The sequence below is a fragment of the Tetrao urogallus genome (genome assembly GCF_951394365.1).
Source record: "Tetrao urogallus genome assembly, chromosome: 17".
Classification (NCBI taxonomy): domain Eukaryota; kingdom Metazoa; phylum Chordata; class Aves; order Galliformes; family Phasianidae; genus Tetrao; species Tetrao urogallus.
In genome coordinates, this window is record NC_136830.1 from 2792871 (window position 1) to 2819189 (window position 26319).

Genomic DNA, 26319 nt, shown 5'->3' on the forward strand with positions numbered 1-26319 from the left:
GATCAATTCCCTACCTTTCTGTCACAGTTTTACATCAGCTAAATTAATAAAATAAAATTAAAAAATAATCAACAAACGCACCAAAATAAGTGAAAAGTAAGCTCAGTTGCTGAGAACTATCTTAAAATCTTGAAGATGTCTCCTCACAACAAAACACATTAAATAAGCAAACATTAAAATAAATTTGAAAGGGAAACATTCAAATTCACGGGCCACTACTGCAGAGTTAATTTTGCTAGCTTATTTTGCTTTCTCTAACTGACAAACTGAACTCTGAGTTTCACATCGTATTTCTCTACCAGTACTTAACTGACATGTAAGAAACATCTCAGATAACTGAAAAAGATTAACAGTTTATAAAATATAACTTTCTCTCCTTCTGGAAAGATCTTCCATCTCTTCAGTCAATCTGATAACAAGTACTGTCAGATTAACATCTTGCAAGTAAGTCTTCTGCTAGCTTCATGGTAAAGAGAAATTTATCTCCTCCTTACCTCAACACTGAAGGAATTCTCCTCCACCTTCTCAGTTTCTGCCTCTGACAGAGGATTTTTCAGGGTCTGCAAGAACAGTGCAGCTTTCCTTTTGCGCTCTGCTTGTAGCTGCTTTTCCTTTGACTCCTTGGAGGCCTGTGCAAGCTTCTCTCTTGCTGCAGCTGCTAGTCTATCCTCAAGTTTCTGTTTTGCTAGGAGAGACAAACATTAAGTTTAGTGTGAACCACACATCTGCAACTTAAGTTTCCTTCAAAGAAACAAAACCCAACAGACTAGCCAAACAGTTCCCCAGCTATATACTCAAACCTTTTCTAGTAGCTCCTTTCAAAGCACTAGTAAAAGCTACTTACTACCAGATAGCTTCAGAAACTGTTTGCCATTGTTACAAGCAACAATTACTGTTATGTGATTAAAGAAAGAAAACAACCCACTTCATTTAATGATGCATCTAATGGAAATTTTGCCTAACCTGTTCCATCTTACACTTCCAGTTTTGTGTTCTGTGTGCATACAGCATAACTTATTTGGTTAGTTGCAGTTTACCCCCATACAGCTTTTTCCAGTCATCTCTCACGCTTCATGTATTATCATGGAAAATATTTCCTATTTGCTTTAGATCTGTACCACTACAGCATACTGAAAGAAACTACTACTCAGGAGTGAAAAAAGTATATTTTGAAAATGAAAAAATTAAATTCCTCTGGCATACTTACAGTTCTAAGAAAATATGAAGTTTTTAAGCTGGTACACATGACAGCATCTCTACTTTATTAAACAATCTCTACTGTGCAACGGCCTGGGGGATGATTCCTTTAAAAGACCATTTCATTCCAATTCACACAACCTACCTTTGTGCCCTTACATACACAAACACAGTAACAGAAAAACCCATACAAAGATTTAATGGCACTTCATTGTAAGAGCAGCAAAACATCAGCAAGGTGATATTAGTGTATATGGGCATGCTACATTATTGAAAAATAGCTGGAAGCATTTCACTGTTCTGCGAAGAAAATGAGAAATGGACATGTCTTTTTGTGGACTGTGTTAATGCAAACTGGAAACCAGAAGTTTAGTGCTTTATTTCAAGGCTGTGAATAAAATAAGTAACAGTAAGATCACGCATTAGGTCAAAACATTCAGTGACAACATATTACAGTGCCAGTTTTAGTTGAGCAACCAATGAAAATTCGTATTAAAAATAAACAAGGAACTGTGGGAATAGGAAAAAAGAACCCAATTCCTACTAACATGACAGAGTGATGTCTGAAAATACTCAAAATGCTACGCTTTACGAAGGACTCAATCTGTCATTTTGTTTTTAGTGTAACATGAGATACCTTGTTTAGCTTCCAACTCCTCCTGTGTAAGTTGAGGCTTTTTCTCTTCAGCAGCAACACAAGGAGTGGTAACAGCTGGAGTATTATTTGAAGCACTATTAGCATTCTCCTGGCCTTCCTTGCCCTCTTCTTCCTCCTCATCACTGTCATCATCTAATTTGACACGGTTTTTCTCCAAAGGAAGAAGGTCATTTTCTTTGGCCTTGATTGCAAAGCTTATTGGAGCAAATGATGCTGTGAATGAATGGGTTAGATTTTACACATCATTAGACTACAGTGGAATGCAAGTTGAATTTGACTTAACCATCCATAACATCTGTAGCCTGTACTATGAAAGAAACCAACCAACCAACCAAACAAAAAAAACTTGTAAGCTTGTATAATCCTCACACTGTGATTTTATTCTGGGGGAGAAGACAACATAGCCATTCTTTTTCTTTTTCATTGAAGAAATTTTGGAAACTTCATTTGCCCTGTAACGTTCAGTCTCAAATTAAAAATCTCCATGTTTCTGATACAAACCATTTTCTAGATACAATCATATTATATGGTTGTTAAAATGTTTCTCCATTTATTCAAAATTAGCTGAGGGTCTCCCACACTCAAAATTATGTGTCTCACACAATAACAAGAGTGCGTTAGTGACTGTCTTTCAAGAAATCCTTCCACATTATCCCTCTGCTGCTACAAATGCAAGAGGAACAACAGTCCACTTGGACACAAAAAGGGTCTTTTTTTCCCAGTATGACTATTGTCCAACATGTTGATTAACCAAGTAATAAGCCTAGTGCACTTCCTCCACACATGTGGTTTCTAAGAGCGTTGCTTTTATTCAGAAGGAATAACTCCTTTCTCACGCAGAGGTTATAACTGTCAAGTTTTAAATGACAAAAATAAGATTCTATTGTGAACACTGATGAAAGCTTTCAACTTTGCACAAAATTGAAACAAAACAATTTATTCTGTCAGGCAGTAAATACCGCAGAGTCTGATAAAAAAATATGAAAACAAGCAAATTGATTATTTGTTTCTTTTTGACGCTTTTAATGAAAACGCTTTCTGCATGCTGAAATTCTTTCCCACAACCTCCACCACCCCCTTTTTTTTTTTTCTTCAATACGTGCTGACAAATATTTTTATGGCCAACAAACTGTGCCAACATACCTTTTACCAATTTGCCATCACTGACAGTTTTAGGAGGAACATCCTTTTTAGTTTCTAGAGCTCCCTTAGCACTTGGCTCAGATCCATCGTCAGGTGTGTGCCCATCTGCAAGCTGAGTTTCGCTTGGTGCATCAGTGGTAGAATCTGCTGGAACATCTTCGGATGAAGACACTCCCTTTTCAAAAGAAATACGCAAACTTACCAACCCAACAGCTTATGGCAGAGTTAACACAGTGCCTGGGGAGCTGCAATTCTGCCAGCCATTTCAGAAATCACTATCAACAGCTAATTGTACTCAGTCAGCAGTCAAGACTGAAAGCCTGCTTCTTATAACACGCTGCTTCACGTAAACCCACAGGCTGCACAGACTGAAGATCTGCAGCAAGATGTTATTTTACAGGTAAGGAAACGTTCTTCAGCCAGTACACTTCTGCCAAACAACCGTTTTAAAAATGGTGCTTTTTAAAACTAGACCCTAAAAGCATACACTTTCTTTCCAAAGTATATCCTTTTAGGTCTCGATCTCCAGGGCCCAGGACAAAATCCATTACAGTTGACTGACAGTGACAGAATGAAAGCTCCTGACATTTTTTGCTACTATATAATTGCACGATACTTTCTTTACAAAGTCAAGTTATTATAGAGATGAACACACACAGTTTGATGACTTCTAGCCTTTTGCTGAAGAACATCAGACCTATCGATGGCTTCTGTGGCATTAAATTGATGTAGTACAAATCTTCTAAGATTTTCAGAAGAGTAAGCAGTCACTGTTATGTGACTGAATCGTTCAAGAAAACTTCTAAACTCATACTATAAAAATACTAAGACAGATGTTGTAGAATATTAAACATATTTACACAGCAAGTTGGGTGATCAGATTAAATAATTTAACGTTTAAATGAGTCTCTCTCAACATGGTGTTAAATATATTTAATATTGAAATATAAAGCATTGAAGAGATTCATTGCTCCCTGAAGCCCTTCCCTTACCAACAGAACTAATTACTGAAAATCCCTGGGGAAGAAATGGACTTTGTGTATTTACTGAAGCCAATAGTACAATTCTCTATTAACTTTAATGGCCAAATGGAGAATAAACAATTGTATTAGCTGCCTATACTTATGTTATTAAAGCATAAAAATAATATTGAAATCTTTATTCTAAAAAATTAAAAAGAATGGCATAATCTACAAAATCTTGCAGTAGGATGATATACACTGCCAGATACAACCTCAGGGAACCTGAACCAGTTTTTCTGCTTACTTCTTAGCAGGCACCTTAGTAGGCACCTAAAAGGAAACTCCTGTCATTACATTTTTGGTTGGGGTGCAGTTTCCCCAGAAAGTAAATATTAAGTCCCAATTAATTAATTATGTAACTCGTATGAATTCAACAAAACTAGTTTGCAAATAAGAAATTCTAGAATAAAAGCTATCATTATGGTACAGGACGATTTTGCATGTAACTTATCAACTGAATAAGATTATATTTACTACAGCTTATCTTTAAAAACAGTGTTTTCAAAGCATTTTTCACAGTTAAAATATGAGACAAGTGTTTCAAACATTGAATATTATTGAATTTCTTCATTTTCCAGAAAGTTATTTTGAGGAGTATACCCACAGGCCTACCTTCTTTCAGTTTAAGTAATTAATTGTTGAGCACTCCAATATAAGCCTTGAGATGACAAATGACATAGGGCCTAAAAAGAAAATAGCTCTTTCCCATGAAAAGTTAACATCAGATAAAATATTTCTGATAATATTTGCAATTTTCTTTTCAGTAAGAGAACAAACAATCTAATGCTATTAGCTAACATGAGAATGGTTAGAAATAAGGATGCCAAGTCTGGATACTATCTTCTAATTAAACGAGTAGAGTAAGCAAAGGAAGTAATAAGCTGTCATGAGATTTTGAAGGTCCAGAATTTTTCAGTCAGAAGTGCCAGTATTCTTCTCATATAAAATCTCCCTTAGAAAAAAAATCATGCCAAAAACATAGTTTAGCTATTACTTTACAAAGAATCATGAAGCTGTTAAAAATTTATATCTCACCTTTCTGAAAAAAGAACACAAATCCTAATTCTACAAGCCTCTAGACCTCCACAAGGCATATATTCAAAAGATTCATGGCTTGCCATTTTAGAATACAACCACAGTGAGTGGCTGATCACACTAAAAAGCAAGAACTAAATATCACATATCCCAAATTAAATGCTATACAAAATTAAAAAGCAACAAAAAAAGCATTCACATCCTTTGCTGAACAAGTTCTCCATCATTCAGAGTTCAATTCTTAACAAGTCTCACAGCAATACACACTCGGTAAGCAAGTCCTTTGCTCACTTACACTGCAGTTTAACACACATACCTGACAGTTGTCACTGCTCTCTTTTTGAAGGAAGAACTGTTTTTTAAATTCATAATATGGGTTATACTGGTGCCATGGTTGTAGGAACTCAAATCTGTTAAAGGAAAACTGAATTTGTGAAAATGCACATGAACACAGTAAATGCCAACAATCCACTGCTGTCTAAATCTTTCTTGCAGATGGAACCCTATTTGGTATTTGGAAGGACTGTAATGTATGCATAAACTTCCAGGTCTTATATGCTGAAAGCATGGTTTCTACAGAAGCTTTCCGGTTGCTTGGTTGCTTTGATGACTGGAGCAATAATACTCTGGCATTACCTTTCAGTAGGTCCCTGAATTTCATTTAAAATAAATAAATAAATAAATAAAAGTAATCCCCTTCTTGAGATCTGCACGCCATTTTAATATACTTGCAAATAAAATCCTCAACTTTTAAAACAAAGAGTGAAATAATGTTTTCTCTTACCTGAGATCATTCTTGGCACGAACACTTGTTTCAAATTTTATCCCATTCCTAGCAACATACTCAGCCAGCTTGTCAATAACAGGTTGGATATCTGGGGGTGGAGGTATAATGGCAACCACTGGAGTAATTGTGCTGAAAACATAAAAAATACACTGTTTTTATAAATAGAATATAAACACCTTTCAGTCTCCTGTTTTAACAAAAAACATGAAATAGAGGCTTCTTCTGGTCTTATTATGCAGTTAAAGTAACTGCTGATTTTCCAACTAGCAAAAACTTCATAGAAGACAAATAAAATAACCACTCATAATATCAAAGACCAAAGTGAAACCAGGTAACCAAAGCTGTACTGATAATGGCAACATGACTGAGGCATCACCAACCACAAAGCTGCCACTAAATATTTTGTACTGCAGTGTAGGAAAAAGATTCCTCCACCAAACAAGCATATCTATAAAATTACGTGGTACCTTGTAGAAGTTGTGGTAGAGGTCAACCCACTGCTGCTATCAGTTGTGTCAGGGGGAGGTGGAGGTGTTGTACCAGGTGGTGGAGGTACAGTTCCTACCCCTGTAGTGCTGGATACAGTCACCCCTGCAGGCAAGGCATTGTAGTAGGTGGCAACATCTATTCCTGGAGGTGGAGGCGCGAGGCAGTAGGTTCCATCAGGTAGCATATAGTAACTATAATACATGGCTGCCACAGTTGCTATAAAGAAAACATTTAAAACATTTATTTAAGAATAATTTTCTTTTAAAAGAAGGACATCTAATAAAAAAAATAAAGTAACAACTACATCAGTACAAAACCACGAGAATTTCGATTCACGCAACACACTAAGAAATGGTATCTAATTCATCATGTTAAAAAGTGAAGGAATGCATAGGTACAAAGACAGAATCAGAATAAACTGAGAGACAGCTGGAAGCCAAATAGGTAGAAATAATTTAAAAAAGTGAACCAGAGGAAGCCTACAAGAAACAACCTAATATGAAATAATTCCTCCTAAACTAACTCAACTCAGGCAGTTTAGCTTAGTTAAAATTGTATATGCATTAAGAAAGATGAGCATATATTCAAAACTAACACTGAGGAATTAGATGGCTATTATCACTGGCCAATTAATTAAATTACAGCATTGCTATAAGAGCAAAATGTATTTTCAATACAGAAAACTAACTTCAAAGTTCTGTTGTTTCAAGTTTCGCTTTATTAACAACCCTTCTAAATACTATCGGTCAAAATAGAAGTACTACAGCTATGTAAAGCTAGTCAAAATCTGTTCTGAATGTTTAAACAGTTTTTCTTCTGATCTGGCAAATACATCTGCATTACCAGGTTTGGTATCAATGTTACTACAACTGTATATCCACTTACATAAATGAAAAAGGTGTATTTTTATATTTAAGAAATCAAAGGTTTTCAGCATTAGGGACTTTGAAAAGAATTAGAGGCACATAAATACAACTAATTTTGACCTCACTTTTTTGGTTATGAGAATTCACAAGAACTGCATGAGGTTTAAATATCTGCCCACCCTCCCCACTCCATTTAAGCTTTTTCTAAGATGGTAACAATTTGATGGCTACTCAGTGGAAGAATGCACCTTCAAAGACTGAGGAGATTGGAAAAGAATAAATATCAGTTATGAGTGATCAAATACGAATTTAACATATTTTCTTCCCACTAGCCTCTGCACACCACCAGCTGCCTAATCACAATGCACTTACAATCAGAGGAATATTCCACTTGCGATGTTTGTACAGCTGCCCCATCTGTTGATTGCGGTGTTGATGAATTATTATCTGATTGTGCTTTGCGGACCAGCGCTGCAAGTGGATGATCAGGATCTACTACCTTCAAAGGCTGAACAAATTTTGAGAGTAAGAATAGGTTAAAACTTGAAGTACGTATTTAACAAGACATGGTATGGTCAATCTAATTTGGATTACGTTACGTTAATTAAATATCAATAATATCGTCCAAATACTGAAATTACTGTTTCTGTAGCTCCTATATCAGAATCGGCTTATTTTTCAAAAACTTGTGGAAAAAAAAAAACAAACCAAACCCCAAACTTTAATTTGATAGAAACACGGATCCATATCATGAATAAATAAGTGGTTATTATTTTATTGCTTACATACAGTGCTGGAATAAGACACAGAATCTGACCTACACTTTAAGAGCAGCAGTAATTTTGCTGAAAAGTTATTCACTGAAATTGTTACATTATGTCAAGATTTTATTTACTAAAATCTGAAAACATTTCATTTCAGTTTTTATCAAAATAAATTTGTTTCAAGGACAGCTAAACTTGTCAGCAGGAGATTAACACCTGCACATTGTAACCTTTATGCCCTGCAAGCAGATGTTTTAGAAAGTTACTTTAATACAATGAAGTACCTTCACGAGCTCTTCAAGTCTACTGGATTTTTTAGATGCAAAGAGACTCGGATGCAGATAGTTGCCATCATCGTCATCATCGTCATCATCCTCCTCCTCAGATTTGACTTTCGAATCTGAATAAAAGCAATGTCTGAATTTAACTTGGGTTTGCTACACATTTTTATTGGGAGAGGAAGAGGGGACAGGACAAGCGTATGTTCTTCTTTTAAGTAATAACATTTTTCATAAATCTGCTTATTCACAAAAACACAGATAAATGATGACACTGCCAGTCATCAGTAAACCTTCTGTTGGACTAGTGCTATGGAAGTGTTTATAAAAGCTCCAAGACTGCAGCAGTTTTGTCTGAGCAAGTTTTCCTAAATTTTTTTCTTCTAGAACAGCTTATCCAATTTAAGGAAAATTCTGAATCATCACATCAATGTCAGCTACAGCGTAACTGCTGCTACTACAATACGCCCAAAATATATGGCTACGTTACCTAAAAAGATCAGTGGATGTCCCAACGATTCACACCCCAAAGCCATTTATTTAACAAGCAACTACTTACGTTTTTTCTCGTCTGCTTTATTTTCAGAAGGAGCAGCGTATCGCCCCTCCTTCATAGCTTTCTGAATGAATTTGTAGTAGGGATTGAGGTAGTGATCAAATCGCAAGAAGTCGAACTGGGAGTTGCGTGCTTGCTTGGCTTTCAGCATAATCTCAAACTGAGCTCCCTGCTTGCAGACAAAATTTGCAGTTCGTTCTATAATCGCATGCATTTTTGCTGTTGGTGGCTGTGGGAGTAAAATAACATGTATTTATATTTTCATAAGCAGCTTGTAGAGTCTCCAAACTCCAGAAGGAAGTAGAAAGAGCAGCAGTTCCCTGACCAGCTTCTCAGCTTTCTCTACCAACAGTATCATCACCACTTTCAACTGGTGGAAGCATATCAACAATGAGAAACAAAAAAACAGTCCCCACCTCCCCCAGCAGCTCATTCATTTTCTTCTGCAAGACGTTCTGCATCTTTCACATCAAACTGAACTGGGGAACAAATTCTGGTTGAGCTTGATGCAGCAAAAACATTCTTTAAAGCCAGGCACAGTCCAGAGCCATACCACAGGCAGCACACAAGAGGAGACAGACATGTTTGTTGACATAGCAGTGCCAATGTACAGTGGATCTACCTTTAGATCCACCATGGATCCTGGAGATCCACCACGCATGGTCTTATCTCTGAAAGTGCAAGTATTGTCCCCTAGCTATAAAAATCTTTTACAATGTTGCCCTCGTGAGGCCCTATCTGGAGCACTGAGCTCAGGCCTAGGTGACCTTTAAGGTGCTTTCCAGCCCAAGCTATTCCATGACTCTGTCTTTTCTTGGAAGGGACATGTTGCATTGTAAGGCAAACATACTGCAGTTCTATGTGCTATCATGTCCCATAAAGAGTCATTAGCTACTTTAGCAATAAAAGAAAATGAAGAAATCTAAGTAGCATCTATGCATTTCCATTCCTGCAATCCCATGCTATGTCAAGAAGTGAGAAGAGCAAGAATGAATAAATTCACCATTAACTGTTCTTAATTTCATACTGAGATAGGTCCTTTTTTCTTGTGCTCAACAAACTGCATTCGTATAGCAAATGAAATGTCACACTAAGAACTCATTTCAGCTTTGAATTCTTATTGGTCCAAATGCCACAGATCTCAGAAAATCTTTTTCAGAAGATCAGAAGCACAAGAGATAACGGTGCTCTATTCAGGGAGAAAGTCTGAATGACACTAAACAGCACATATTTAGAAATTATTTTGGAATCTATATTAGAACAACATGTTCAATCAGGAAAAATAATTAGTTGTTTCAAATTTCACTTGTCCCTCTAGAACACTACTGAAGATTATTTTAATTAGAGATAATGAGGTTCTCAACAAATGGACTGTTTTGTTCATTGCCTGTTTCACAATTTAGTCGTATATGAAATTTATCCTCTCCTGCAGTTCTTACACTGAAATATAGCGTGCATTTCAAGGCCTAGAGATTTACGAACAAGGCAACAAATCAGCAAGGAAGCTCAAGAAAGACTGTAGTAGAAATTACTATCTGGCTTTGCATTGGAAACTGATATTGTTTATAAGCTCTGAAACACCAGTGATCTGCACAACTTCAGAAATTTTACAAAGCAAAATGCATTAAATCACCATCAAGTAAATGCAGAAGTCACAGATATATTTTACTTTCCTACATCATTTAATAAAAAAGACTGAATTAAACTAATTAGAACTATTTGTTATAACTTCTAAAAGCAAGACTACCTGCCAGAACACAGAAAAATAGTCAAATTATGGAAGTGCTACCATCTAGCCTCATATTCTGTTCCAATCTTTAATTACTATGGTAATTAAAAAATTTTTCCCGAGTGAGTATTCCTCACTGCTAGTTAAACAACAACCCTTCACTCTTGACTGAGCCTGGAAATCTTCTCTTGCCTCTCAAATATGCTCTTTTTTGAGAAAACACAGCAATTTTCAAACTTTCTTTATAAAACTGATAATATCCCCTTGTTGCACACTTCCATGGCATCCACAGGCTTCTTAAAATGCAGCGGTGAAAACTGCCCATGAACCCAGACCACAGTCTAAGCAGTAGATGACATGTATGCATGACATAACTCTTGTTTTTTATGTTCCAGAATGACATCACTGCTGCAGCTGGAGTTGCCATACCCTCAACATTCAGCCTCTGGATCTTCATTTAAACAGCAGTGTTTACAAAATGCAATGCATCTGTACCTGTTTGCCAATAAATTGTGAATCAACGTAATGGCAAATTATTATTATTTCTAGACAGTAGGTAGAGTGTGCAATATGCTTCACAGCCATTGAATTAACACACGCAAAAAAAAACCCAACAGAATATAAACTTTCAATGTTAAAACTGAATTATTTGCTTGGAACAACAACATCATCATCATCACCATGGCTACAAAAATATTCCCAAAATTTCCTGTCCAGGATCAAGCATGCATTGTTTTTAGAGTTACTGTCTAGACTTTTCTGGATTTGTCAGTTTGTTTTAAAACCCAAACTAAACACCCCCATTCACTTTCTGTTCATTTGAATACACTGAATTTCCATAGCTGACTTACATGAGAAATTACTCCGTTAAGCACCAGACTCCACTCTGCAACTGTATAATTTATAAGTAGTTTCAGAAAAAAAATCAGCAAAGCAGATTTCTAAACAAGAAAACTTTCTTTCACCTGCAGACACTTTTTGGAAACTGCACACAAATGCCAAATAAGCAGTTTCTGACCGAGAACTCAACACTCCTAAGACTAAAGGGTAACTGCTAATATAAAGGCAATAATGTACAAAAACCTGAACTCAGCAGCAAGTTTGCAAGCACTTAACTGTTGAAATATACTGTAAGATTGCACAGAAAAAAAGCTGGAAAAGTTGTATAATAGAGATGTTAAACAGCTCTTAGTCATATATTAGAAACAAAACAAAACAGGAATTTTCAATTAATGGCTAATGAACAGTCTCAAACAAATACACTGTGTTCATGATCAGTTATTCTAAGAAATTGCTTTAAGTCTTGACTATCCAAGATTATCAAGCTGAGAAGGCAAGCCAAAGCCAAGCACAGTATAGAAGAATTTTATGAGACTTTCCAGTATCTTTCTGAAACTTGAAATTAAAGTCCTCATGTTTACAACTGTACTGAAACACCGGTATTACTTCAGTGAAGAATCTTGGAAGGAAAAGAACTGTTCAGCATCCCTCAAGGAAAACATGCAAGCTGCCATTAAGCCCATAGTTTAGAATGTAGCAAATCCTGGTACAATCACATGTAGGGAAAAGCTTCCACAACTCTGAAGTTATTTCAGAATCTTCTAAAAATAAACTATTACTTTCCTCTTTGTCTAAGTCTAAATGCAGCCTTTATGTCCAGTCACTTCCTATACCCTTCAGACTGGGACTGCACATCCATCTTTCCACATGATCTGTGACACCAGAAGTGATACTAAATACACTTAGTGTAAGCACAGTCATAACTTCAGCATGAACAAGAAGATTCAAGAGAACTTAAAAATTAAAGAAGTACATTTGAAATGAAGCTACAAGTTGAGAATAATTTCAAGTCCACCAAAATGAAATTAATAAAAAAAAAAAGCACCACAAACTCCTTGAAAATCCAGAGAAATGCAGTATATATTAGAAGTACACACATACCAGTTCCACATCAGAAGGTACATTCAGTCCTGGAGGGGCAACAAAAGGTTCTTCATTTTCTTCTGCATTTTCTGTCTGAGCTGTTTCTACAACAAATGACAGAGGAAAATATTAAAGCACATAACATGACAGTGTAACCAAATGTTAACAAAAAATTACTACAACAGAGTTTATCTAAAAGGATACACACTGCAGAAATTTCTCAGATGAAACTGTAAACAGTAACACTAAAGACATTCAGATATGATTCCTCTGCCTGATGTTACATGTAGTTCTGTTTATACTCAATTTGACTAAGGTTGCATAGATTAGGTATTAGGAAGAAGAGAAACCTATACACATCAGACCTGACTACAGAATTGGAGACAGATAAGTCTCAAGTCAAACTGAAAACACGCACTCTCATTACTGTTACTCCTTGTTTTTGCAAGAAAATCTACACAAAATTAATGCATTGGGTGAATCTTCTCATAATGAAATATAGACACCCAGCATCTCTAAGGCTATTAAGATCCACGCATCAGGTCTGACTTCGGTTCCTTGTTATCTACCATTTCAGTATATACAAACAAGCCAAAGTAGTTTCACCAATTCCTTACCCTAATGAAAACTGTAGAAGAACGCAATAGAGAGAATAAAACCCACTTTCATAACCTATAGAGATACACCAGTAGTTGCCTTAATAATTGGTTAAATAAATGTTGCTATTCATCTTAGAGCTCAGCCTCAAGTTGGTATGGTTGCTTTCGTATCAACTTCAGCATAGCCAAATATTTAACAGATTTATTACATGAATGACTCATCTAAAATAGCCATTGCCTTACAAAGGTCAGTTGCATCCTATTACGAGCTGTATCACAAATATTACTCCAAAAACATCTTGCTTTATACAATATACTAATTCAAGCAGTTTACATTTAAACGCAACTTTCTGTATTGTCTATTCTTCTAATTATGGTTTAAACATTCTAAGGAAAAATGAACTTCAGTTGTATTCTAGCAATGTAGAGAGTACAACTAAAACGAAACCTTAAGGGAGATGAAATGTAACTTAGACAGAGATCTATGCTTGTACTTTAAGGTAACATGGTATCATTCTGATGTTACATTTTTATTACTGGTCAGCTTCAAGAAGTTACAAACAGTTAAATGCAAACTCACTTTGCAGGGACGAGAAGTGTAAATAAAGCAATGACATTTGTACAGTAACACATGCAGGAAAGTTCAAGTCAATATTTTGTGCCCTTTAGAAAATGCACGTGCAATCTAGATGCTTTTACACGCTGTAAACTACTAGTAACCTCCAATGGGTCAGGAAAACTATGGACACAGGCAACAGAACAGCCTACTTGTGCACCAGGAGCCATAGTGACTGCTTGCATGCAAACTGGTACCATGCAAGAAAGACAGCAAACTTCTCTATTGTCATATGCAATTTTTTTTTAATGGATTCAACCATTTTAAGTCCACAAAGGTACACAGAAATTTCGACATTAGGGAAAGGAAGAAGCAGCAGACAAAGAACAGCTCTGTGTCATTTGGCAGCAGCTCCAGCCAATATTTGAAGTGTTCACAGAAGTACGGTCTGCAATTCACGTTACAGTTACATGCATCTTCCAATACTGAATTTTACTCTACTACAATCTATAACAACCAATTTAAGGATTCATAGTCCTATATTATTGGAAATGGCTACCATACAACAATCTATTAAAAAGCTGTACAGGTTCAACTACAGCAAAACGTAATACTGATGTTTTCTCTTCTTCTCCAACTACTCTCAAATACCACTAGGACGTGCCCCTTTGTCATCCATCATTACTATAAGTTTTCAATTCATAGTCTGATAAGAAAATTAACAACTAAGATAATGTTCCCATGAGCTGCTATGAGGACTTCTGCTTCTTGTCAGCAGCATTAGAACTCTCACATTACAATGAAAGATTTTGTAATAGTTTAGTATGGTGCTATCATGCAGTATCAAATATTGATAAAATAAATATTAACTTGAAGATTGGAATAATTCTCTTTTTTTCAATGACTCAGTAATGTTCAAGCTGTACCTTACTCCTGCAAGAATGATTCCACTAAAACTGAAATATATCATTCTAGGGATCTCACCATTCCAGAAAGAGAAACATGTACAGCAACCCACATAAAACTAGAACCCACAACTCTTACTCTTTTACTGTAACACTACAGCATGTTATCACAGCTTTGCAAATGCTCCTTCCAATGAAGACATGCTATACGGTTCAACAGATTCCATTTTTAGCAACCAACAGAGAGGGGAACATTCACTTCTCTAATGTGGCAGCCAAACTAAAAACATGTTCTTAACAATCCCAATTTTTCTGCAAGTGCAAGCTGTACACAAATCCTCACAACATGCAAAACAAATATTTGACAAGAAACACTAAAAAACTGTAAGCAAAGAAAACATGGAAAGTACTCAGTTACGCAATCTACCAAACATAAGGGAATAAAACAAATTATTATACTGAAGACGACAACGCAAATTCAGCATCAATACTGAAGAGCAAAAGAAAGCCCCCTTGGTGGAATGCAAGCACCAGTGCCACTGCTCTGACACAGCCAGCATTCCCACACAACAGCAAGAACAAACAAATGACCATCAGTGCTGCATTATATCCCATACCTTGGTAAAACAAGCACATCTCCCATCTCAGTAACCCAGTAACGTAAGTTAAGCAAGCCCAATCACTAACCAAACAATCCTAACTTCACTAAGACACTTGAAAGGTTCCTTAAGATTTCATGTTAAAAACGCAACTGACTTCAACTAAAGATTATCACAGGAGACAGAAGAGCTGTGCTCTTCCCCTTCACTAAGGCTCACTATTTTTATGCCTTACCTCTTTGTTTTGCAGGCTGATGCTCCTCCTCCTCAGTGGGTTCTGAAGGGTCATAATAATCACTGCCATAACGAAATCCCACTGCATTATAGGTACCATCTTCAGCCAAAGCTTCGCTCAGTCTTTTATATTCCTCCTCTTGAACAAAAACACAGTTATCAATTAATACAACATATTTAAAAGCTTACGTCATAAAAAAATAAAATAAAATAAAAGGTAATGACTCTTACTTAAGTTTTCAGATGAGACGTTTTCACCTAATCAATTTAACTTTCATTAAAAATTAAATAGAAAAAGGCAGCACGTACGTATGCTGACTACTAATATCTCCCTGAAGAGATAAAGGCTGCTGGTTAAGACACTCTAACGCAATTATGCAGACAAGAACAATGGCTTTCAGTTATATGACACTGGAAAAGAAGCAGGATGTGTTTATTTTATTCTTTTTGGGGGGAGGGGTTGAAATCCCAGTGCCCTCAGAATCAGGGCAATTTCTGTGTGGATCTATATTTAAACTATCCTGTGGTCCTCTCACATACGCAAAGACTCCCGTTTTTCGAATCCACTGGATACTGTCAAGATAACATCAGAAAAAAAGAGAGTATAAAATAAGTAGGAGTTAATTTAATTTCATAATTATTTATTTAAACATGTGCTAACTAAGGAAGTTTCCTTGAGCAATACCTTGCCTCGCCTCCTCCTCAAGCAAGTCCGTATGCAAGGCTAAATACCTCTCTTCATCACAGAGGGCCTCTATTCTAGCTTCCTCTTCAGATAACTGATAATCTCTGTTCCACGTAGAATATTCAGCATCATACTCAGAAAGGTCATGCAGGTGACCGCGCCCATCATACCTGCAGGACGAAAAAGCTGGTCAATGCAAAGAACTTAGGGCTTGAGTTCATGTGACTACTTAAATACTTACCCATTAAAAGTGAAAAAAAAAACAAACAAAAAAAACAAAAAAAGCACTTTAATGTTAAAGCATATTTCCTTTTAGAATTTACATTTAATTTTGCTTATCATTTGTCACCAACTATTGAAAATTTGTTTAATAGTCTAAATTCCTCTCAAAGAAACTAAAAAATTATTACAATTAAAGGCAAAGCTATCCTTTAATAGTTAAGCGGGATCCATTTCCTTAACAGCTCTTACCGTACGTGGTTCAACCAACCAATCAACGTCACTTGCAAAATATCGTTTTCTGGAAAGTCAAATAGCTTACATTCACACAAACCCGAATACATAAATACCTATCCGTAAGAACCAAACGGTCGAAATTTCCTCGCTTCTTTCTGCTAGTCCCGAACTCTCAGGAGATATCTTCACCATAGAAACTTGCGTCCATTGGAGGTAAAATCATGGCTAGGCTCGGCCCCTAGCCATTTGGCTGAGGAAATAAGTTCTGGGTTATGTGATAGAGAGACACACATACATAGGAACAGTAACATATACATGCAATTTAAGGAGGTTCACCGTAAAAACGGCAAAGATCAATGATGTACACTTCCTTTCTACTACGCAGAAATAATTTTATTTGCAGGAAAAGCATTGCATTGGGATAAGGTGTGTGCATCATAAAAGAAACTGATTGAAAAGTGTCAGTAAAGTCCACTCCGCTGAGGTGTCTTCCCACACACAACTCTTGACTTGTGCCAACTTGCTAGACCAAAAACAAAGAAAGTAAATATTCTAATAGCAAAAAGTTAATGAAACATGTAGGTCTGGTTAATCAAGCTCTGTTAGAGAACCTTCAACTCATGTCTTCCCACAGCAACGTGCTTTTCTCAAAATGGTGAAAATGAAGACTTCTTGCTGCTGGAGATAAAAAGAATCTAAGCTTCTAAAGGAGTCTATAGGATTAGTAAATGCAAGCTTCCTTAACTTATGCACGTATATTATTTCAATTTTTGGGGTATTGTGTGTATGTACGTACATGCACATACTTATTTTTGCTCCCAACAATTTCTGTGACTACCACAAACTGGGTTACTGCTGTATATAACCACAAAATGGCCTCTACCACAGAAGTGAGCTGCTGTATCGTAACACTTCTCATGTAAATAAGAAGTGCAACATAATATCAATATACAATTGTTTTTTTTCACATATTCACATTTACTCAAATTTAACACATAAACTTCAACCATAAGAATCCAACATTGCACCAAGGTTATTTCTTTTTTCTCCACTCTTGAGGATTCTTTTTCAAGACAATTGCATTGTCTTGAGTTGCATTAAATTGAAACAAGAAAAATCATGCTTAGCATTAAATCAACAATGAAATTGAGGGAACAAATATGCAGAGTATGCCATGTGATCCTTTTCAAGCCAAAATCCTGCCATCTTTCCCAGTGAGGTGGTCAGGGTCAGCCATAACTCTTCTTAAATTGTATTGAACTGTACATTTAGAGCTCCACTCATGTATACCCAACCTGACTTCTAATTTTCTTTCTCCAGGTAAATGCTCAGAAAATTCATCTGAATAAACTGTTTCTAAATCCCACTCTGCACCGCTGCTATTGCTAAGAAACCACAACAAAACTCAAACCACCAGATTCTGATACACTCTCTAGCCATGGTACTCTCTGGTACCTATTCCTCAACAACCTAAAAAGCCACCTACAACATAAAATTTGAAAAGCAAGCGCCCAAAACCAGGGCCATTCTGGTTGATACAGCGATTCACACATGGCACGAGGAAAATGCAATCAGACAAAGAATTGCTCTTGGGGTACTCCATCAACAGCTTGTAGTCAGGATTATACAGAAATAAATCTCATTTTCTGCAAGGTGGGTAGACATCTTTTCACTTCCCACACTGCACCCTGCTTGCTTAGAGAATGCATAACGCTCCTAATAAAAGCTCCCATGTTCTCTTGGTTTTCGAGTGAGAAAAGATGTCTGTGGTTTGCATGGAAAACAGATCATTCCCCCCTTCCACTGCGCAAACTCAGACTGAGCAAGTGGAGGAGGAAGACCCCGCACAATAGTGTCAAAAAGAAGGGAACTTCCCAACACTGCCAGAGAGGGGAACCCCAAGTTCCCATTGCCGAGGACAGCAGCATTCCACACACAGCACTGGAAGCAGCCTAGCAAGAGGCACGGCCCTCCAACGCTGCCAATGAAGATCCCCACACATCTGGCAGCGAGCCCTCCGCTCATCCCCCGCCCTCACTTGCCCAACAGCACAAGGGGAGGCACAGAAAGAGGCTATAACAGGAGATCTCGCAGCACAGTCTAGGGGTTGTGTTACACCGACCTATCGATCATGATCTTGGGGTCTCCCATCCAAGGAATAAGGTGTCGCCCCTGCTCCTGGTACTGAGCCTTCTCATCATCTCGAAACAGCTTGCAGGCATAGCCGAACACCAGCAGCTCCACACGGCTATTCCCACCTCCACCTCCTCCTCCTCCACCTCCTCCGGGGGGCCCGGGAGCCGCTCCCCCGCCTGACAACAACATGAGGGGCGGCGGGCCTGCCTCTTCTGCGATCCGTCGAGAGCCCCCGACCCCTCCGTATATCGGCGGAGGGCGCGACGAGAAGGAAGAAACTCGCAGTAACAATGACTGTCCGAGCTGCGAGTCCCCCAGGAGGCCGGGCCCGCGCTAAACTCCACAGCTCCAGGACAGCACAGTCGCCATCACCCGAAACAAAATGGCGAGCCTTCCGCTTCCGCTGGCTGGGCAGAGAACTGCCTGGTTTCCGGCACTCGATAGATTCGCCTCAAATTTCTGGGACTCGAGCGAGAAATTAAGCGAGCGTGCAGCGCGGGCGGACTCCGTGCTGCCAACGGCCGCGGTGCGGGTAGTTCGAGGCGGCGTGAGGCAGAACGGTCGGTTGTCTGGAGGGGATTCTAACGTCAAGGGCGTGGCGAAAGTGCAGGGTAGGGGGGGGCTCGGGCCTGCTTGAGGCGCCTTTCGCGTGTGCGTCAGGCAAAGCGCTGAGGCCGCGCGGGGCGGCGCGCTGTGCTGAGGGAGGGGGCGCGGGCCTGCGGGCGGGAGCTGAGCAGGAGCGGCCACAGGGCGTGCGGCTGTGGGGAATTGCAGCCAGTCGGGTTTGCTCACAGTCGGGGCATAGCAACCCCGGAACCGGAATGGAGGAGGATAGCTGCACTGAAGATTTTTTCCAACAATTGAAAAACTACACTTCCGCTAAAAGCACGTAGTCCGGGACAGAATTTTCAGTAGTGTTTACCTCAGCGTGATGACTTTCTTCACCTCAGTAAAGCAGAGCTCGTCAAGAATTCGCTGTGAGGAAATGATTTGTCTGTGTTGTAATAAACGTTGTAATTAAGTGCATCATGTTTCCCAGTCTGAAATGGGGGTTGGTCCATAGCCTTTGTTAACAACAATTCTGGACACACATGTTTTTTCTTTTTTTTTTTTTTCTGTTTTTTTTTTTTTTCTTTCTTAATCCTGTACAAAGAGTAGTGGCATCACTGCATGGAAGGGAAGGAAAGACATAAAGCAGGCCGAGAAAAGCAGTGCGTGGACACTGGGAAGCAAATGTGCAGCTTGTGTCAGCATCAAGAAATACTGCTACTGTGTGCCTGTATTGAAGAAATTAAAGCTTTCTTTGGGCAGTTATTTGTTTTAATCGTGGCCGAGCAATTGAAAACAGAATCCGTTGGGATTCCACCATGTCTGTGACACTGAACTGCAACGTTGAAGTAAACTTCATAATACTTCTTATAGCTAGTTGTGATGTAATGCACCTGGAGTTCCACGTCTAATAAATGATTAAAAAGTGAAATTCCTGAAGTTTACAAATTTGTAAATCCCCAGGAACAAACTTCATGATGAGTATTGGAAGTTTTGGTAACTATCTGATGGCTTCACAGCCCTCAGTGAGGAAATCTGTTGAAGATCTATTGTTTTAAAAAAGAGAGAAGTTATTATTGTGTTCCTCTTTGAAAATATGAATACCAAGGAGATGCATGGGAACAGGCTTGAACATCACCTCACAATGTGCCCTTGGGAAAACTTGTAGTAAAAAAAAAAGAGAGAAAACATCAGAAGTCAAAGGACAAACAATAGACTGTTTACAAGAGGGTGTATGAAAATAATTTAATATTGATATGTGGTGATGTTTTCATTACTTCCTTAAGTCTGGTAATGCAAGTGTCTCAGCATAAAGATAATACAGCACCGAAATGGCTCTGAGCAGTTGAAGTGACCTTCTAATAAGTGAACTTCAGAATATTTTACCAGGATATCAGCATTTGAGATGAGCGTGCGAGCTGTGCGTGAGTCAGATGAAGGACAAACATGGAAATCTTAGTTACAAAGAATGCAATTACAGAAAGATGGAGGGAATATTCTAATGAGTTCTTTAATGTTGAAATGGATAAAGGCGAACAAACAGCGAATTTCCAGTCAGCTGAGCTTTTTGTAGAAGAATCAAGAGGCAATCAGAACACCCAGGAACAATACGGCGCCAGGTGCTGATAATGTTTCCACTGAATTATTAAGAACGGGAGGGGATATGCTAACTCCAAGACTATAAAAGCTAATGTGTGTTTATTTGGTGATGTGAAAATAATGTAGAGAAATGGGTAAGAGCAAGTGTGTGTCTGTTTTTGAAAGAGGATAAAGTGAGACCTAAGGGCTCTAGCATCATCTCACTGTTTATTACAGCAAGTGATGTTCTAGGCTATTTGTTCACATGTAGTTAGCCTGCTCAAAGAACAGGCGTGTACAGCACAATGATTACTTTCAAATTGTAAAGTACTCGAGGAAAAATGTAGGAACATGAGCAGACTACATTTAGAGATCTTAGTTTAAGAAAGCACACGATGGTACATTTGCACTGTAATAAAAATATCTGTAATAGATTTTTTTTTTAAGTAAACTACCCCATTTTTATTTTTTATTCTAATATATGTCATCATCATAGTCGGAAAGGAAACTTGGTGCTAGTTGTAGGATATGTTGTGTTTTCTTATTTACTGCATTTAAAGACATTGAACTTTAATACCAGCTAATAAGAAAATACAACCTGAAATGATGGTAGGCTTCTATTTTGAGGTCTTTGTATAGTAGAGTGCGTGTATTATTTCATGTAGACACTCAGTTCTGGCTCAACTGGCTGGGAGAAAGAGCAGCTATCTGTAACAAATGTAAATATGAATCTTTCTCCCTCTTGGTTTTTCTATTTTTACTCTGTTGGAGGTAGGAAGCCCTTCTTTTTGGGGCTCATACATCCATCACAGAACTGTAGTCATCTAGTATCATGCAGTTTACCTTTAGCTAAAAGTGTAGAAAATCATATTATATCTCAGTTCTGAAGTAGGTTTGAAAGAAAAGTGTGTTGGGCTGATTCTAAAGAAAAATACTGTTTGCCTCACTTTTTGTCCTTCAGCAATAAAAAAGAAATTTCAAGTGTACCAAAAGAATACATCCAGTGTTATTCCAGTCAAACAGGAAAGAAAGAAATCTCAAGTGCTGGAGTTAAGAGGCCTCACTGAAAACTAAGCAAAGACAGGGTAAGCAGTTCCAAATAGAAATGTGCTATTTTTTGGCAGTGAAGAAGCTGTAATTTGGGGGTGGGAATTTATATAAATTCAAAAAAAGGGATTAAATTCCTTTATTTTGGTTATAGGGAGACAAAACTGCGTATGAGAGTGCTACCATAAAAGATCATTGTTGATCAACACACTCATACTGTCCTTTGTAGTAAAAATGGAAAGCTTACATATCATTATATCAGTTTTGAGACTGGGGCTCAAAGTAGGTTTGTTATTTTTGTAGAAAATGCTCTACTTAAGCTGCAGCCAAGATCTAAGGTTTCTTGTTCATTACAGAACATGGTGTGAACTCACACTTCTGTCAGATGTCTTTATTCTATCCCAGTGGTATCATAATGAAAGAGCTGCTGCGTTCTTTAGGGAAGTATGCATAGAATCAGTGAGCTTTACTTGAACATTAAAATTGTATATAATTAATCTCTTAAAGAAGATATGCTCTAGATTATCATGACTTTTTAAGCAGATGTTACTGTTACTTCTGCCGTTACTGTAGAATCCCCATGTAAAACATACAGTAATTCCAGTCCATTTTATCACATTTTAAACACAGAATTGCTATGAAACGTGTCTAGGTAAACAACTTAGAGGTATGGCAATGCTGTAGTGTGTAACTGGCCACATTAATGACTGGGAGCAGAGTAACAGAGTAATGGCTGAGGATTTCTGGCTCTTTCTATTACAAGCTGTCTGTAATTCATAGTTTAGTTACTTTATTTCTGGAGAGTTACTTACTACTTACGTGAAGCTTATATTTGCTTGTTTGTGTAAAAATATAAGGTTAAATGCTCTCTTCTTTTTGATGCAACCATTATATCTATTGAGGAATAGTTTTTTATATATTTTTTATGTATCCTCTGTTGGGTTCTTTCTTCTGTGTAGGTGCATTTCACAGCTGCCAATTTCTATGACTAATTTATCTGGTTACGATCTTCTGGCCATAGGTCTGCTTTATTGAGGGTGATTTTAAGAAAAAAGATGCACATGAATATAAACAGAAAATGTTATACTAAAGCAGGAATAAAAGGGAGGGGGAAGGGAGTGGGGAGCATCTGGGAAAATGTGTAACGTTTTTCCCTGAGGTGTTTGCCTTGAAAATGCCCATCAGGTTCTATCAGACACTCCTCGTCACAGGATTGAACAACATAGCTCAGCTAGTAGGTGCTGTCATTTGGTTGAAGAAATTTCAGTTACTTTCATTTTTATGGACTAGAATTTAATGTGCAGCTGATGACAAAACACAACAAAATTAAATAAACTTGTCCTTTTTTTCCCCGTTCCATTTCTTTATTCAAAATCATCTTCACTGTTGTATCATCAAAGGCATTTTACTACTGTGTGCCTGGAAAGAGTAAATTAAGGTTTATGAGTAGCACTAACAATCAATGTTGAATTTGCTCCTGAATTCTCTTATAGCAGTAGCTCTGTTTTCATGCTGTTTTTTTCCCCAGAACGGTGATTTGTGTATGAGACACTGCAGTTAAAATGTGTAACAAACCTTTTCTTTTACTCTCCAAAAGATTTAAAGAGCAAGTTAAATAGTTTTAAAATATATTCAGTTTATAATTAATCAAATTCCTTAGTTTCAGCTTTCGTTATATATTTGCTTTTGTTGTTATTGTGGAAGCCCATGGCATAAGTTGTTTGCAAAACATAATATCACTGGAAATTAGCTTGCATTCTGTTTTATGTCTTGTGTTCGTGTTGTTTTTTAAAGTAATGTTCCATCTTGCAGATAAAGTAATCAAAATGGACTGCTACTTTCTCGATACCATAGTTATGTTTTAAGAGCAACCTTCAAAGTTGATAGCAGATCTGTCTTACTGCAAGGAGTTTTTATGCTGAATTCTTTATGCAACAAAGCTTCCAACCCTGTGGTACAGTCTGTCCAATAGTATTTAATCTCTTCTTAGCCATTAAGAGGAATCCTCTCTTCTTTTCAGAAGGTCATAGCTGAGTAAGTTTATTGCATGTGAAAAATAGGCTTATTTTTCCTGTGAGGAGCACCATTTGTTGTGGTGCAATAGCATTCCTAACCAAACCTTGGCAACTGTTCATGTGCTGCTTGAAGAGACCCACGCTTCATACATGAGGAAATGAAAGCTGTCTGATTTTTATTTTTATTTTTTACTTTACACTGTTGGATTATACATATGTCAGAAGATCCAAGTCTGCCTCGTGTAAGCTTGTGTTAAAACCACTACTATTTATTTATAATAGCACACTTAAAGAACTGAAGACATTCATTAGCTTTAATGGATTGTGAGGCTGTATTTATTACTAGTAACAACAAGGGAATACAGATTACAAATAGCTGTCATTTCATATTATCAAATGAATGTAGAAGCTAGTTACTTGCAAAGTTTGTGGTTCTGCAAATTCTTCTTTTTGCAAATGAAATGAATGTTACTCTTAAGGTGCCACTGCTTTTTGAGCCTTCTCTCTTAAATGATGCTGTGTGCTTTAGAAAAAATCAATGCTGCACTCCAATGTGGACATAATTACTAAAGATTTGGGCCTGGTAGACCACTATTCATTCCTAGAGAAAAAAGATAAGGAAGCAGCAGTTTGTATTGCTCATTAGCTTTAATGGACTTTGATCTTCCGTTCTGTGGATTATTTTTCATTTTATTTGCACCTAATTTTAAAATATTTTCCCAAAGACCTATCATTGACTGTAACCTGATAAAAAGTTTCATAGGTGGGAGTGTGAAAGCAGTCGCTGATGGTGCATTAATCAGTGCCAGATGGCGCAGTTGGATAACATGCTGCAACTGTTCTCTGCATCCTGAAGTTGTCTATTGAGCAAAGAAGACCTTTAGCTGCACTGTCTTCTTTCTGTAAGGCTGTATGATTCAGAGAGATATCAAATGAGAAGGCTGAAGGGCCTTCATATTGTTACTGCCTGTTCAAGTAACCAGACCTTTTTTGTCTCTCCAATGCTTCAAGTTTTCTTGGATGAAAACTCCTTAGGTTTTTCTTTCAGTGTTAAATATTTAGCTTCCAAGTGTCTCAGCAATGTCAAAAGTTTCATGCTCAACAGATGGTGGTTTCAGAGTATTGTATGCACTGTGCCTTCAGATCAGTCTGTGTGAAACCATATGTAATTTGCCACTTTATTCATGTGCTTTTTTTCTCTAGTGTGATTTGTCATCATCCATAGCACACAACTATTGCCTTTCTCATTCACACTTTGTCTGGGATCAAGTGGTGAACACAGGAGGCCATTGGAGCTGTCAGACCTTGATGCTGGATCTGCTGTGTATAAACTGTCAGCGTTTCCATGGTGCAGTAACAAAAAAGCTCAGTGCAGTTGTTTGTTGAAGTGTGCCTAAATGCTTTATCCTCTGCTGTTTGATTGAGGTAACATCTATTTCTGAAAATGGATGAAGATGGAGAAGATAGCTGTACTTTCAGGCATGCACTTGTACCCAGTGATTTGTAGGGGGTGTGGAACTAGGTGATCTTTAAAGTCCCTTCCAACCTAACTATTCTATGATTTATTTCAAATACTTCAATCTGCAAAAAATGTTAATAAATCTTAGAGTAATAAATTCTGATATAGAATGCCTCTTTCATCACCTAATCATCGTTTTCTACTCAGAAATATCTCAGCACTGAGTTCAAAGTGGTGCCTGTCCTGCTGTCTTCCTCTATTGGTGTTGCTTTCCACAGCTTCTTTCTGCTGTTTTTAATTACTGCTTTTCATGATGTATGGTTCTGTGTGTAAGGCTCAAAGCATTATTGCTCTGAGTGGAAAAAAACTACCACATCTGGAAAAAAAACAGTCCAGGTTCTCTTGATGCTTCTGAAAGATGCCCCTCTGCCCAATGCAATGGTTATGGTTTTCTTAACTTGAACTGCTGAAGGCATTGCAGTCAATATGACTTACCTGTACTGGAGAAGCAAAAACAGATGCTTCATTGTGCTGAGTAAGTTAGTAGAATCTGCTGTGGTTACTACAGGCATGCAGACAGGATGCATTTACCATCTCCAAACTGTGTGTAATTTTAGCATCTAGGGAATGTATGCATAAGAAGAAGTCAGTATTGATCAGCATGATAAGTTGAAGTCTCAGCATACAAGCAGTCCAAGTCTTAAGTCATTTTTCTTATTTTGCTAGGCATCATAATACAGGAGAACTTCAGAGGGAGACTGCAGCCTAGCATCTGCATCTGTGCAGCCCAAACGATCTGTGTATCAGCACTGCTGCCCAGGCAGGTTGTGCCTGTGCTTGTCCAGCTGTAAGATGAGACTTTTAGTAAAGTTTTTTTCATGGCTTTTTAGTGTTTGCAATCCTAAATCTTTATTTATTCACATTCTGAATGTGAATATGTGTGTACCGAAGGCATTCAATCTCATCTCAGAATTACTCAGTTACACTGTGATTCTGGTTCTTTAATAACCTGATGTGTCAAAGAAGAACTTTAAAAGAAATAGGTGTGTTGAAG

At 37.6% G+C, this 26319-nt stretch overlaps 1 protein-coding gene across 1 annotated transcript in view; it reads right to left on the minus strand.

The window, feature by feature from the left end:
- The window catches only part of SFSWAP (splicing factor SWAP), a gene marked incomplete at its 3' end in the record, with an annotated part of 39281 nt that extends 20460 nt beyond the window's left edge, over positions 1-18821 (minus strand). Inside the window, exons 1-13 of the mRNA XM_079543923.1 lie at positions 18604-18821; positions 16026-16195; positions 15342-15479; positions 12466-12551; positions 8799-9024; positions 8246-8361; positions 7570-7705; positions 6310-6547; positions 5840-5971; positions 5372-5465; positions 2999-3173; positions 1835-2068; positions 495-685 (exon numbers count right to left, since the gene is read on the minus strand). Coding sequence (XP_079400049.1) covers positions 495-685; positions 1835-2068; positions 2999-3173; positions 5372-5465; positions 5840-5971; positions 6310-6547; positions 7570-7705; positions 8246-8361; positions 8799-9024; positions 12466-12551; positions 15342-15479; positions 16026-16195; positions 18604-18806 — 2139 coding nt within the window. The 5' untranslated portion in view covers positions 18807-18821. The remainder of the gene's footprint in view (positions 1-494; positions 686-1834; positions 2069-2998; positions 3174-5371; positions 5466-5839; positions 5972-6309; positions 6548-7569; positions 7706-8245; positions 8362-8798; positions 9025-12465; positions 12552-15341; positions 15480-16025; positions 16196-18603) is intronic.
- Between the last annotated feature and the right edge of the window lie 7498 nt (positions 18822-26319).